This window comes from Schistocerca cancellata, chromosome 3 (genome assembly GCF_023864275.1).
Source record: "Schistocerca cancellata isolate TAMUIC-IGC-003103 chromosome 3, iqSchCanc2.1, whole genome shotgun sequence".
NCBI lineage: Eukaryota > Metazoa > Arthropoda > Insecta > Orthoptera > Acrididae > Schistocerca > Schistocerca cancellata.
The window spans coordinates 243,631,780-243,647,593 of record NC_064628.1 but is presented as its reverse complement, the minus strand read 5'-3'; the positions used below and the strand labels follow the sequence as shown (position 1 = coordinate 243,647,593).

Sequence of the window (15,814 nt, the reverse complement as noted above, 5' to 3'; positions counted from 1 at the left end):
TTAGTTAGGTTTAAGTAGTTCTAAGTTCTAGGGGACTGATGACCATAGATGTTAAGTCCCATAGTGCTCAGAGCCATTTTGTAAACAACGGTCGGAAGATTCTGCCAGTCATTCAGTACCTCAGCGATAGAAATTTGCTCCTTTGTCGCGAAGTCTTTCGAGAACCGATATGTAAACGTCCTCGTTGTTGGAAAATGTCTTTCTTCCTGATGTTCTTCCAGCTTGCCGAAAAGATGGAAATTGCTTGGTGCAAGATCTCATCTTCCCGACCAGCATCACCTACTTCCGTGCAGCCTTGATCAAATCGTTGGCACCCTTTCTCTGCGGCTGGAAGTTACATAGTATTTGGTCCGATAGTGCCAGAATTCCACAGTCAGTATGTGTGTAAGTTAAACGTTTATCCCACAAGAATCAGTACTGTTCTGCGTGCTTCAGCGTAGGAGTACTTCTCCATTTGACGCACCATTACGCTCCCACACTATGATTCACCTGTTAATCGTACCGCAGGAGAATTGTGTCTGAAAGAAACTCGGAACATCTACTCGTTCTCTCTTCTGACGGAGCGCCTCTCCTGCTACCCAATGGTCTTAGTGTGTGCGACATGGGTAACTTAATTTCTGAAGCCCCTACGTATTTTTTTAATATAGCAGTTCGCTCCTAAACACATTGCTGGCCATCAAAATTCACAAAATCAGGGAGAATATTTCATAATTTTACTTATTGTGAAAGTACAGTGTAGTGAGTAGAATACATGATTATCTTAGTGATTTGAGGGTATTCAAAGTGTGAAAACTAAAACAGAGAGATGATACTTCTTGCAGCAACAATGCCTCTAACTTGGCTGACTATCGAGTCAAACTGAGCTTGGATGATGCCATGCTGTTTCACCTGTGTGCCTGAGTTCATCATTCACAACGGCTGGCGAGTGGTGGCGTTCTAGTCTCTTGGCAAACATTACCAAGTGCTTTCAATAGATGAGAGAGAACTTGCTCATTAAGGCAGCAGTCGAACGCATTCTACGTCGCAGCTTGAGAACAGTGCAGCATTGTGTTATTTGAAAAATGATGACGCAATAATCTCTAAGATACGTTGCAGCCACGGACCTTAGCACTAGAAACGAAACGGCTGCTATCAAAATCATTGACCATGCGAATCAGAGGCTATCAGGATGTATGCCCAATGGTACCCCATACCATCAAGCCAGGCTTAACACAGCCTGTACTCATCAGAGCCTACGCCCGTGGATACGCCTACTGTAACGTCTCAGAACCGAGACTCGTTTCAAAGGCGGCGCGCTGCCAGCCCTGTGTCCAGTATTGCGATGCAAAACTGTCCGCAGCCACGTCAAGGGAGGTTGCAACAATGGTCACCGAGCTGCGAGTCCATGGCACTCCAGATGTCGTCGCATTGCCCATGTAGATCTCTTGCTGCAGACGAGCCAATTTCCTGACTCAGGCTATGTTACGTTGCTATTGCATCCTTGACAGCCGAACAAACAACAAATCTGTTCTCTCAGGCGCTAGTCACGTGGGGCTACTGAGATCGTGCATATCGTTCAGTATGGCCTACCTGAACCTGTCATTTCCAATTTCTTGAGATCTCGAACAACGTAAGCAGGGATATGGAGAAACGATTAACAACAGTCTTGACAGGCCACAATCCTGTTATCGAATTTCGACGCTTGCTGGTCGACCTTCCTTTTGTTTTGATTCATCAGTCTTGTGACTAGTTTGGTGCGGCTCGGCACGAATTTCTCTTCTGCGCTAGCCTCTTCATCTCACAGTAGCACCTGACCCTATTTCCTCAATTATTCGTTGGAGTGTTCAGGTCTCTCCCTTCCCCTAAGGTTTCTACCTTCTGAAGTTCCCTCTAATACCATGGAGGTTATTCCCTGAGACCTTAACACATTTCCTATCGTCCGATCCCTCGTTATTGTCAGTTTTTTCCATATGTTTCTTCTTGAGCCGATTCAGCGGAAATCATCCGCACTCCTTATTTACGAGTGCACCTGATTTTAAACATTATAGCATTCTTCTGTAGCACCACAAATCATACGCTTCGATTGTCTCCTGTTCCGCACAATGCTGTGCTCCAAATGTACGTTCTCAGAAATTTCTCCCTCAAATTAAGGCTAATGTTTGATAGCAGTAGACTTTTCTTCGCCAGGAATGGCCTCTTTGCTTGTGCTAGACTGCATTTTACGCCTTCCATCCTTCGTCCGTCAGGGGTTATTTTATTTCCAAGTACCAGATTTCTTTATCTTCGTCTACTTCGTGATGCCCAGTTCTAATGTTAAGTTTCTCGCTGTTCTCGTTTCTGCTACTTGTAATTACTTTCATCTTTCTTCTATTTACTCACAATCCATATTCTGCACTCATTGGACTGGTCATTCCATCAAACAGATCCTGTAATTCTACTTCACATTCATTGAGGTTAGCAATATCATCAACGAATCTTATCACTAATATTCTTTCACCCTGAATTTTAACTCTACTCTTGAACGTTCCTGCTATTTTTGTCGGTTTTTCTTCGGTGCATACGTTGAATAGTAGGGGCGAAAGACTGCATCCCTATCGTCCACCCCTTTTAATGCGAGCACTTCGTTCATGTCTTCTAATCCTATTGCCCCCTCTTGGTTCTTGTGCATATTGCATATTACCCATCCTTCCTTGCAGCTTACTTCTACTTATCTCAGAATTTCAAACATCTTGCAGCATTTTATAACATCGAAGGCTTTTTCTCGGTCGACGAATGCTACGAGCATGTCTAGATTTTTCTTCACTCATGCTTCCATTATCAACCGCAGTGTCAGAACTGCCTCTCAGGCGCTTTTGCCTTTCCTAAAGCCAAACTGATTGTCATCTAGCTGATACTCGGTATCCTTTCCCATTCTTCTATATATTATTCTTGTCAGCAGCTGGGCTGTATGAACTGTTCAATTGATTGTGTGATAGTTTCTTACACAAGATATAATACGATCTTCTCACTAACAACCAACATTCAAGTGCAGTTTCTGAATGAGAAACTGACAGAGAAATCTGCTCTTCAGTGCAGAATAGAGGTGCTTTTATTCCTACCTGTCGCCTATGGTCACGCAGAAATGCTTTCTCTTGGCTGTCGAAGTATTTACTACAGTTAATAGCAGTTTGAAGTTTGTTGCATTCCGCCTTCATGATGTAATTTCAATTGGCAGCAGCATATTTTGCAACGTTTTTTTAGAGGAGTGCAAGTTCTTACTTGAAGACATCCTCGTAGGGTAGTCCGTCTGAGAGGATGAGAACCCCTCCGTAATACATGCAGGCGGCGTAGGTGAAGGTGCCGATGCTGCGCGCCAGGCTAAAGACTGCGGCTCGCACGTGCGTGTTCCTCTTGGCCCGTCGCAGCGCGGGCTGCAGCTCCGCCAGGTACTTGCCGTGGAACAGCCACTCGCGACCCAGGCCGGCCACCGTACGGATGTTGCTCACAGCCTCCACCGCCAACTGCAAACAACCACCTCAGCTCCATACTTTGCTTACCTCAACTTGTGTTTTAGCTAACAATAAAATTAATGAACCGATAGATAATTACGCCACGAACAGCCCCTTGTCTTCCTTAGTGGCCAGTTTGTTTATGGAGGACTTGGAGTTGGAATATAGTCGTTTGGGACTGGCAGTGCAATGGAGATATTTTGATGAACCCTGTAAGTAGGCTGTACTTAGGTTCACTATACCCCTACGCTGAACCAACTGCAAGACTATTCAACACAATTTATTAACGACGCTATGAACTGGGAGGTAATTCTAACATAGTGGGAGCAAGACATATGAAAAATCAAGACACCTTCATTGCGTTTGCTGACTTATTAAGCGTTCGATAATGTAAATCGGTAGATCTTAAAAAAAAAAAGCTTTCGATGGCCGTCTCCGCCATCGTTGTCAGGAGTATAACTACTGACTGCCGGAGGCTGCTTTTTTGCTTTGTTGAAATTTCATTCCCCAGCCCCATTTGGGGAGGGGGGGGGGCGGGGACTGGCAGTGGCATAATCCACCGCTCTTCAGTCGAGTGATACAGTCAATAAAAAGATGAAAACAATACATATAAAAGGCGATTAAGGGGGACATAATAAGGACAGAGTGGGGGTTAAAATATGCACTTACACTGAGATGTTGATGTGGGACACTTAAAAAAGTCCACACAAAGACAAAAAACGCTGTTGACGATTAGTGGAGCATGTAAAATACACTGAAGTCACACGCACAAATTAAAAGTTGGCAACAGTATTAAAACACTACTGAACGAAGACACGTTAAAACCACTACATGAGACAGAGAACACATGACAAAGAATAAAAAGGCCAGGAGAGACCTGCCGAGGGAGGGGAGGCCTGAGTGGAGTGAAAAAGAGGGGAGAGGAAGGGTCAGAGGTGAGGGGAGCTGGAGGAGTGGAATGAAAAGAAAGGGGGATTGTGGGGGCGCAGCAAGGGGCAGGAGACGAGTGAGGTGGGAGATGGATTGGGAAGGCAAGTTAGGAGGGAGTGTAGATACACAAACGGGTGCACTGGAAAGGGAGTGCTGTGGAGGAGGGAGGAAAAAACCGAGGGTATCCACATGGGGGATGCGAGGTGGATATGGAAGGCAAGGTGGAGTGCATGGCGTTCAAGGATTTGTAGAGCTCTATAGAATCTGAGAGGGACAGAAATCCAGGTGATGCTGTCGTCCAGTCAGACAGGAGATTCAGGAGACAGAGTCGATTGGGGCTTTGTGTTGGATCATAAGGAGATGGTGAGTCCAGATAAGGTGAAGGTTAGGGGTGAGGCAAAGGTATTTCAGCACAGGAGTGAGATGGATAAGAGGACTATAAATGGTGAGGTAAAAATCGTGGAGCCAGAAGGAGTGGGTGGTATGAACGTTGATGATTGCCTGGGTCTTGGAAGGGTTGATGACAAGGAGCCACTGGTTGCACCAGGATAGGAAGAGGTCTCAGACGAGGGTTTGTTGGGTTTGGGGAACAGCAGGACATGGGAAGTCTTCCACAGGTTAGAGTAAAAGCCCGTGGAGAGGAGGATGTTATACAGGGTCACAAGGACAGCCAGGAAGGATGGGGGGATTCGTTGATGTGGTGGTAGGTGACACCATCTTGACCAGGGCAGTGTTGCATTTGGAGTGGAGAATGACTTTGATATCATGTGCATAATGGGAGTGTTTATGTCTGAGGAGGTAACTGATCCAAGTACCTGAAACTGAGGGCGATGGGTGGGACATAGGTATCACTGCATTCAAGGATTGTGGGGAAAAGGGAGTAATCAAAATAGAGATCATCGGGAATGGAGAAGACGTCAGAGAGGTGGAAAGTAAAATGGTTAGCCTTACTGGGGTTGTCTAGGAAGGGGCAGTTGTGGAGAAGGGGGTAATGTGGGGCAGGATGGCTCCAGTAAGACAGTGGAAGGCAGACCAGTACTTGGATGAGTTGACAGGGAGGGTAGAGTTGAGGCACGTACATGTCTGGGGCCAATCCTGGCTTTTCTTTGCTGTTAGGCAGAGGAGTGTATCCCAGTCACGAGCGGTAGAGCTTGTGGGATTCACGGAGAAGAAAGATGGCCTGTGGAGGAAGAGTAGGGCAGTGAGGGTGGATAAGTTTGGTAGGAACATGGGTCTCCACGGCGTCAGTGATGGTCTTCTGGAGGAAGAATGATGCATGGGTGATGTCGTCAGTGGTATGGTGAAGGGTAAGGGGGTGGTTTCCGACATGTGAGGCAATGGATTCCCAGTAGGCGTCCCTGTCAGCGCATTGGTAGTCATGGACGAACTTTGGTGGGGCAGCAGGATCGGGAGGGGGGGGGGGCGGGGCAGGATGGGGAGGTGATGAGCTGAGGAGATAGTGAGATGGACTGGGAGATGGTCACTACCAATAGGGTTGGGGACATCTGTGGCGATATGACCAAGGAGGTTTGGGGATGTGAGGAGCAGAATTACTTTTGGATGGGTGTGCTGTGGCAAGGGAGCTAGGTCACCAAGGAGGGTGGCGAGGAACTGATGCCACCGCCGAAGGGTGGCAGGGACACGGCTGTGGATGTTGAGGTCTGTGGCAATCACATAGGTGGAGAAGGTGCAGTCAACATGGGAGTTGAAGTCGTAGGGCAGAGGAGCTGTGGGACGGACATAGACAGAGGCATAAGTGACAGTGAGGGGGGAAAAAAGATGCTGAGGATAAGGTGTTCAGTTGGGTCATTGAGCAGGGGTTGTGGCCGGACAGGGATGTGCTTGAGGTTGTCAAAAGCGACCCCACCTCGTGCGAGGGAAGGGGGTTGTCGGTACAGTGAAGGAGGTAGGGAGAGGTCCGGAGGCTGGCACTGCTTTCTGCTTATGTAGGTACGATTGCAGCCTCTGGCACCAATTAGAGGACCGAAACGAGACGTGCGCTGAAGGTAAGTTGGGCTGCTCTTAGCAGCTCGGGTCTGCCGCGAAACCGAGTAACCTCAGGTGGAGCGAGAGGCAGCCCCAGGCTTGAAACTGCCGCTCCCGCCACCCTACAAGCGTCAAGCATCCGTCTTCGCTTCCTTTCGACATCCAAAGCCCGCCCCCACGCCCAACTAACTATGTATTCTTGGTCTCTATTAAAATTGTTGCTGTTTATTCTCCTCTCAGCTGCTTCCTCTGTAGCAGAATCACAGTATTTTGATGCATGAGCCAAGACTCTCATGTTTTCAAACTGAATTTTGAGTTCGTTTGCTACACAGTGCTAAGCTATGGCCGACTCGTCAAGCTCACTTTTTTTAATACGGCACTTTCACTCGGTACAACGCTCTGCAACTGTGCGAATTGTTTGACCTACATAGATGCTGCCGCATTCGCAAGGGACACCATACAAACTGGGCACAAGAAGAGCTATGTCGTCTTTAACAGGGAACAATATATCTCGTTGTGGGTTAATGTATTTAAACGATCTTCATCAAAACACCGAAGGTCTTGCTGAGCTTGAGGAGTCACCAACGTCGATATGGTCCTCCTTAAAACAAAAAAAACTATTTTCAAACCGTGCTCGGTCCAATATAATTATCTCCATACACGGCGCAAGTGTTTCTGTCTGTGTCCACTGCTGTTACCCATCTTTTGAACTCAAACACAAGAATACTTCGAACTGTTCCGATTTCTTCGCTTGGTACTCCATTTTCTGGCGTCTACAGCTCCAAATGACAAAATTACAATAAGTAAACTCACACACCAACAGTAAAATACAAATAAAAATTAAAATCGATGAATAAATACATAGAAACTGGAATACCTTGCGTATGTAAGAGGAGTGTTCTTCAATATAATCTCCTTTCAATGGGACGGCCATACGCCACCTTACTTGTAGGGTCTTTAAGCCCGCATGATACTACTGTAGGGGTCGACGTGGTGCTGCTTCAGTAACCTCAGCGTCATCCACGTAATGCTTCCTGCGGAGTAGATCCTTCACTGGACCAGAGAGGCGGAAGTCGGAAGGTTCGAGATCCGGGCTGTAGGGTGGATAAGGAAGATCAGCACAATTATTTTGTGAGCTCCTCTCGGATGCCTGTGAGGCCTTGCGCTGTCATGGATAAAGAGAAGTTCATTTACATTTTTGAGGCAAACACGCTGAAATCGTTTTTTCAGTTTCCTGAGGGTAGCACAATACGTTGCACCGTGAGAGAGGACATCAAACAGAGTAACCCCTTCAGAGTCCCAAAATACCATCATCATGACTTTACTGGCTGAGGATGTGGCTTTGAACTTTTTCGTCGGAGGAAAGGTGGCGTGACGCCACTACATGGATTGTAGTTCTGGTTTGCGGTTCGAAGGGGTAAACCCGCGTTTCTTTGCCTGTAACGATTTAGACAAAAAAATTGTAACGATCATCCTCGTAACGCGCAAGCAATCCTGCACGGATGGTCCTTCGTTGCTGTTTATGGTATTCTGTTAGGCAGCGAGGAACCCGGTGAGCACACATCTTTGAGTACCCCAACTGGTGGATGAGTATCAGCACTATCAACAGGGGGGACGTTCAGCTTTGCAGCGAGGTGTTACACTGTGATTCGTCGAATGAGAATGCTCGCACATTCCAACATTGCAGGAGCCACAGCTGTATGCGGCTGGCCGTCTTGCGGGAAATCGGACACATTTGTGAGACGTTCTTGCGACGACAGACGCCTTGCCCAACGACTCACCGTGCTTTTGTTTACTTCCAGGTCTCCGTAGATATTCCGCAAGCGTCTATGAATATCTGCAATGCTCTAGTTTTCCACCAAAAGAAGCTCAATGACAGGTCTCTGCTTGGAACGCACCTACGTTAAAGAAGCCATTTTGAAGGCGTCATACGGCGCCGCCACCTATCGGAACTTCATGAAACCGTGTGTTGAAAGGTGTATATAAGATGAATATCAACAAAAGGAAAACGAGAATAATGGAATGTTGTCGAATTAAATTGGGTGATACTGCGGGAATTAGATTACGAAATGAGACGCTTAAAGTAGTAAATGAGTTTTGCTATTTGGGGAGCAAAATAACTGATGATGGTCGAAGTAGAGAGGATATAAAATGTAGACTGGCAATGGCAAGGAAAGCGTTTCTGAAGAAGAGAAATTTGTTGATATCGAGTATAGATTTAAGTGTCAGAAAGCCTTTTCTGAAAGTATTTGTATGGAGTGTAGCCATGTATGGAAGTGAAGCGTGGACGATAAATAGTTTGGACAAGACGAGAATAGAAGCTTTCGAAATGTGGTGCTACAGAAGAATGGTGAAGATTAGATGGGTAGATCACATAACTAATGAGGAGGTATTGAACAGAATTGGGGAAAAGAGGAGGTTGTGGCACAACTTGACTAGAAGAAGGGATCGGTTGGTAGGGAATATTCTGAGGCATCAAGGGATCACCAATTTAGTATTGGAGGGCAGCGTGGAGGGTAAAAATCGTAGAAGGAGACCAAGAGAGGAATACACTAAACAGATTCAGAAGGATGTAGGTTGCAGTAGGTAATGGGAGATGAAGAACTTTGCACAGGATAAAGTAGCATGGAGAGCTGCATCAAACCAGTCTTTGGACTGAAGACCACAACAAACAACATGAAACTATAGGGGCTGAAGAGGGAAATTTTACAATGTACCACAAAAAATTCTGCATTTTTTCAACCGACACTGGCCGAGAAAAAAAGTGCTGAATTACTTATTGAACGCCCCTCTGTACTTGTTTTGTGCGGTTCGGTTGATAATGCAAATCATCCGAATATTGAGGTATGTACTACAGTAGCCAACACTGTACTTTATATGAAAGTGGGTGCCCCTAACGGTACATACCTTGGTAGCCTTCTCCATAGCTTTCTGCTTGCTGCTGGCCTCGCCACGCACGAGACGATCGTCGAAGTACTGAGCCAGCAGCATGATGGGCATGAAAGCGATGGCCACCAGCCCCAACCTCCACTCGTAGACGAGGCCCAGCGTCACCGACACGACGAGCGTGCCGAGGGCCTGCACCACGGAGCCGATGCGCTGTCCGGTCGCCTGCAAACCGTCACAGCTCAGCAGACACGGAACTGTAGGCGTTTATTCACACAACAGAAACTGTAATGGACCCATCAATGAACGTAGAATTAACATAAAGAGATCTCAGGAAAAAAGTGAAAACAATGCCCATGACATGGAGAAGACTCAAAACTGGGGTGACTGAAAAATGCCTCTGTCATAACACAAAAAAGGCGAGTAGGCCCTGATCAGAGTTACGGTTGTAAAAGAAGGAAACTATAGTCTACTCTCCGAGAGCAGGGACGAAACATAAACAGTGTCACGTGAGCGACTACGCTCGTTTCAGAGAAAGCATTCAGTGTTCACGTGATACGTAGGGGTGTGGAAAATCCTTGGCGCACGCTTTGCAGCTGGCGGCGTTCGGCTGGCTGTCGAGCTGCCACAGCGAACCGTGAGAAACCTGGGCAACAATGTACGAAATAAATTTAACAATAATGTTAAAATAATGTTACACTGAGTTCATTCTATCGAAGCAGATTTATTTTCATTAAGGTTGCTAACAAAACGCTCCATTCAAACACAATTAATTGTTAATTTTAATAACAATACCAGTAGTAATAATGATAAAGGACGGAACAAGGTCCACTCTGTCAAACGTGAACTGTTTTCATTGAGGTTTATAACAAACCGCTCCTCTCTCTCCTCTATAATGCAGTCTAATTTCCACATTTGAGTTTTCAATTTTTCTACGACATGGAGGACGCATTTGTTCCAATCCTCTGCAGTCACTATTCTTACTGCTTCTTCTAGCAGTACTTTAACTTCCGGCATTTTGTATGTTTTGTTTTTCGCTGCAACATAGCCTTTGATTCTGGTCCGCACTAACTCGATGGCGTTTAATTCACAGTGGTACAGAGGAATTCTGAGAACAGTTTTCCCTGCATTCTTCGCCATTTCATCTATTGCGTATTCGTTGTGCGCTGTTCTGTGATTTTTAACTATATCTAAAAGTTCTTTCAATAACATACTGTCTTCGAAATCGATGTTTTCAGATTTTAGCCACTCTGATATTTCGTGCTTATTGGAATTCGCATTGGGAACTTTTTTTCTCCCAGAATAGTACGGCGCGTTATCAAGAACAATAACTGTATTTTCCTGAAGCCGAGGAAGAACATCCTGAAACCACTTGTCTAAGGTTTCGGCGCACATCTCCTCATGATAATATCCACTTTTCTTGGATTCGAAAGTCCACAAACATCCTTCAACGAACCCTGCTTTGCTGCCAATGTGTGAGATAATCAGACGTTTCCCTTTACCTGATGGGCCCTTGCTTCCGGTGGATAATCCGGATAGAAAAGCTTATTTTGAGGAATTTATAGTGTCATCTACCCAGACGTAACTTGGGGTATGTCCTGCGTTCACCCACGTCTCGTCCAAATAGTAAATGGGTCTGCCTTCATCTCTCAACCGTTTAATGGTTCGAAGATAACGCCGCCTCCATAAAATGATGTTATCCATGTCTATTAGCATGCTATCGCGCCCACGCCGGACATATTTGAAATTCATTTCTCTCAATAACTTATAAAATGTAGTTCTCCGAAAACTGTCCAGATCTGCATCTTCGTTCACTACTGTAAGCACTTTGTCAATTATTGGCAATTCGTTACGAAAAAAAAATAAATTGTGTACTTTCCTTCGTATCACATTTCTATTGACGTCATCAACACTTTCAGAAAGTTTCTGTCGTAATTTTCCTTTCTTGGGATAGTTCAAAGAGTGCGTAGCCTTGTACTCACTTATCACAAGATACACTGATGAACGTCCAACACCTGTAGCTGCAGCTGTTTTCGAAAGAATGTCACTCATCGACTGCTCTGGATGTAACAGTTCCGTTTTATACACATTAAGCACCATGTGCTTCTCAGAAGAACTTAATGATTTCTTCTTTGCTCGCTTCTTTGGTGGACTCATAACTGACACATCAACCTCGCTCGCTGAATCCGTGGATGACATAATGACAGCCATATGTGATGCTAATGAAATAAGTGAATGTATAAAATAAGAAACTGTGCGATGCTATTGGATGCGCACATGAACAGTGAATTCTCAGCATGACTACAAACACATATACTTACTCTAATAATCAAAAACTAGTCTTTCAAGCGTCTTTACAGTTGAACTTAAGATATCCTGAAATCGCTGTTGTACAACACCCACCAACGAGCTCAGACCTGCAACTGAGACGGCCACACTGACTGAGTGCCGCGCCTGCGAACCGCACAATGCATCGCTCATAAAGAACAAACAGTTGCACCCATCGCATTCGAAGAAACTACAAAATTAAATTCAATCCTTTCTGAAACATTTCTCGCTTACACCCCCACAAAAAATTTAAAGGGGAAAAGTTTGTCGCTTAGTATATTTCTGATGATGATTTGGTAAAAGTTCTGCATCAGACGTGAGATTTTAGTCTATTACTTCACTATTACTGACTCTATTGGGTAGAAAATTTTCTGACGTCATCAACATACAGTACTGATGGCAATTATAAAATTATTTTGCTGTGTGACACACAGCTTACGAGATATGGCGTGATAAATATAGAGTAACGCGAAAAAACAACTTTTCCTGAAAGATAAAAAATTTCTCTTTTTCAGTGACAATAAATTTTAATGTAATGTAAAAAAGGTGTTGGAAGGTAGTTCTCGGATCACTTTATCACGTTCAGGTGCCAAATTATAAAAAACACAACTCTCATTTTTTAATTTCTGACGCCCCTGCCTTGTACACCCCTAGACGGCAGCGCTGGGGTCACTCGCCTTGCCGTGTTTACAGTACGTCTCTTGTTTCGTGAATGGAGGATAGCTTTTCGGCTTGTCTGGCAGCTTTAGACTTTAGTCCATCTTGACATATTCGTGCTTTTAATCCACCGCCCAGAAATTGTATTCCCCCGCAGAAATTTTTTTTAGCTATTACATGTATGCTCTTCAGACATGAAAGTGTTTTGTTTACTATGTTTACTATGGATGGCAAACCTTCTGGATTTTGTGCACAGGATCAGGGACTGTATCCTATAAATCGCAAGATGCAGGTGTGCCAACATCTTGCAGTGTGTTCCCTGCCGCCGTTGGATAAGCAGCTGCAGCAGCAAGTCGTATACTCCTAGCTCACTCATTTGTTACATAGTTTAATTCTTAATTTCTTTGTGTGTTTTTGGTACTTGCATTGTTTAATTCATAAATTTCGGGCGTATTATAGTATTTGAGAGTTGGAGCATCGAGTTCTAGTACCTGAATAGTGTAAAATCGCGTAGTCTCCTTCCGCCGCCGAGCAGTGTGTCAGCAGTGCACAAGTGGCAGCATTACTCATTTACTAGGCAATCTTGTATTTTAATAACCGTTTAAATTTTGTGTCGATTTGTTTGCGCTCTCTGTAGATTAGTTCAGACGTTCTTTGCACAACAGTTTTTAGCATGGATAGGGACTGCAACTGCTGTGTTCAAATGCAGGCTGAGTTGGCATCCCTTCGCTCCCAGCTTCAGGCAGTGTTGGCTTCGGTCACACAGCTTGAGGCTGTTGCCAGTGGTCATCACTGTGGGGGTCCGGATGGGGGTTTGTCGGGGACAGCCAGCTCGTCCCACGCATCCCCCAATCGGACTACGACTGTGGTTGCCCGGGATATTGCCCGCATTGAGGCTGTTCCCTCACCTGTGGTAGAGTGGGAGGTCGTCTCAAGGTGTGGCAGGGGGGCGAAAGACATTCCGGAGGGCTGAGCGGAAGGCCTCTCCAGTTTGTCTGACGAACCGGTTTCAGGCTCTGTCTCAGGCTGATACTGATCTTCGGCCTGACATGGCTGCTTGTCCTGTTCCAGAGGTTGCCCTTCAGTCTGCAAGATCCGGGCGGTCGCAGAGGGTGGGCTTACTGGTAGTTGGGAGCTCCAACGTCAGGCGCGTAATGGGGCCCCTTAGGGATATGGCAGCAAGGGAGGGGAAGAAAACCAAAGTGCACTCCGTGTGCATACCGGGGGGAGTCATTCCAGATATGGAAAGGGTCCTTCCGGATGCCATGAAGGGTACAGGGTGCACCCATCTGCAGGTGGTCGCTCATGTCGGCACCAATGATGTGTGTCGCTATGGATCGGAGGAAATCCTCTCTGGCTTCCAGCGGCTATCTGATTTGGTGAAGACTGCCAGTCTCGCTAGCGGGATGAAAGCAGAGCTCACCATCTGCAGCATCGTCGACAGGACTGACTGCGGACCTTTGGTACAGAGCCGAGTGGAGGGTCGGAATCAGAGGCTGAGACAGTTCTGCGACCGTGTGGGCTGCAGATTCCTCGACTTGCGCCATAGGGTGGTGGGGTTTCGGGTTCCGCTGGATAGGTCAGGAGTCCACTACACGCAACAAGCGGCTACACGGGTAGCAGGGGTTGTGTGGCGTGGGCTGGGCGGTTTTTTAGGTTAAATGGCCTCGGGCAAGTACAGAAAGGGCAACAGCCTCAACGGGTGCAGGGAAAAGTCAGGACATGCGGGGACCAAGCAGCAATCGGTATTGTAATTGTAAACTGTCGAAGCTGCGTTGGTAAAGTACCGGAACTTCAAGCGCTGATAGAAAGCACCGAAGCTGAAATCGTTATAGGTACAGAAAGCTGGCTGAAGCCAGAGATAAATTCTGCCGAAATTTTTACAAACGTACAGACGGTGTTTATAAAGGATAGATTGCATGCAACCGGTGGTGGAGTGTTCGTTGCTGTTAGTAGTAGTTTATCCTGTAGTGAAGTAGAAGTGGATAGTTCCTGTGAATTATTATGGGTGGAGGTTACACTCAACAACCGAGCTAGGTTAATAATTGGCTCCTTTTACCGACCCCCCGACTCAGCAGCATTAGTGGCAGAACAGCTGAGAGAAAATTTGGAATACATTTCACATAAATTTTCTCAGCATGTTATAGTCTTAGGTGGAGATTTCAATTTACCAGATATAGACTGGGACACTCAGATGTTTAGGACGGGTGGTAGGGACAGAGCATCGAGTGACATTATACTGAGTGCACTATCCGAAAATTACCTCGAGCAATTAAACAGAGAACCGACTCGTGGAGATAACATCTTGGACCTACTGATAACAAACAGACCCGAACTTTTCGACTCTGTAAGCGCAGAACAGGGAATCAGTGATCATAAGGCCGTTGCAGCATCCCTGAATATGGAAGTTAATAGGAATATAAAAAAAGGGAGGAAGGTTTATCTGTTTAGCAAAAGTAATAGAAGGCAGATTTCAGGCTACCTAACAGATCAAAAGGAAAATTTCTGTTCCGACACTGACAATGTTGAGTGTTTATGGAAAAAGTTCAAGGCAATCGTAAAATGCGTTTTAGACAGGTACGTGCCGAGTAAAACTGTGAGGGACGGGAAAAACCCACCGTGGTACAACAACAAAGTTAGGAAATTACTGCGAAAGCAAAGAGAGCTTCACTCCAAATTTAAACGCAGCCAAAACCTCTCAGACAAACAGAAGCTAAACGATGTCAAAGTTAGCGTAAGGAGGGCTATGCGTGAAGCGTTTAGTGAATTCGAAAGTAAAATACTAGGTACCGACTTGACAGAAAATCCTAGGAAGTTCTGGTCTTAAGTTAAATCAGTAAGTGGCTCGAAACAGCATGTCCAGACACTCCGGGATGATGATGGCATTGAAACAGAGGATGACAAGCGTAAAGCTGAAATACTAAATACCTTTTTCCAAAGCTGTTTCACAGAGGAAGACCGCACTGCAGTTCCTTCTCTAAATCCTCGCACAAACGAAAAAATGGCTGACATCGAAATAAGTGTCCAAGGAATAGAAAAGCAACTGGAATCACTCAACAGAGGAAAGTCCACTGGACCTGACGGGATACCAATTCGATTCTACACAGAGTACGCGAAAGAACTTGCCTCCCTTCTAACAGCCGTGTACCGCAAGTCTCTAGAGGAACGGAAGGTTCCCAATGATTGGAAAAGAGCACAGGTAGTCCCAGTCTTCAAGAAGGGTCGTCGAGCAGATGCGCAAAACTATAGACCTATATCTCTGACGTCGATCTGTTGTAGAATTTTAGAACATGTTTTTTGCTCGAGTATCATGTTTTTGGAAACTCAGAATCTACTATGTAGGAATCAACATGGATTCCGAAAACAGCGATCGTGTGAGACCCAACTCGCTCTATTTGTTCATGAGACCCAGAAAATATTAGATACAGGCTCCCAGGTAGATGCTATTTTTCTTGACTTCCGGAAGGCGTTCGATACAGTTCCGCACTGTCGCCTGATAAACAAAGTAAGAGCCTACGGAATATCAGACCAGCTGTGTGGCTGGATTGAAGAGTTTTTAG

At 45.6% G+C, this 15,814-nt stretch overlaps 1 protein-coding gene across 3 annotated transcripts in view; it reads right to left on the bottom strand.

Moving 5' to 3' along the window:
* Positions 1-15,814, bottom strand: part of LOC126174877 (ATP-dependent translocase ABCB1-like) — a 263,560-nt gene that overhangs the window by 20,945 nt on the left and 226,801 nt on the right. For all 3 annotated transcript variants that reach the window (XM_049921293.1, XM_049921290.1, XM_049921292.1), the window contains 2 exons: positions 9,291-9,494; positions 3,238-3,479 (listed from right to left, as the gene is read on the bottom strand). In XM_049921293.1, coding sequence (XP_049777250.1) covers positions 3,238-3,479; positions 9,291-9,494 — 446 coding nt within the window. The remainder of the gene's footprint in view (positions 1-3,237; positions 3,480-9,290; positions 9,495-15,814) is intronic.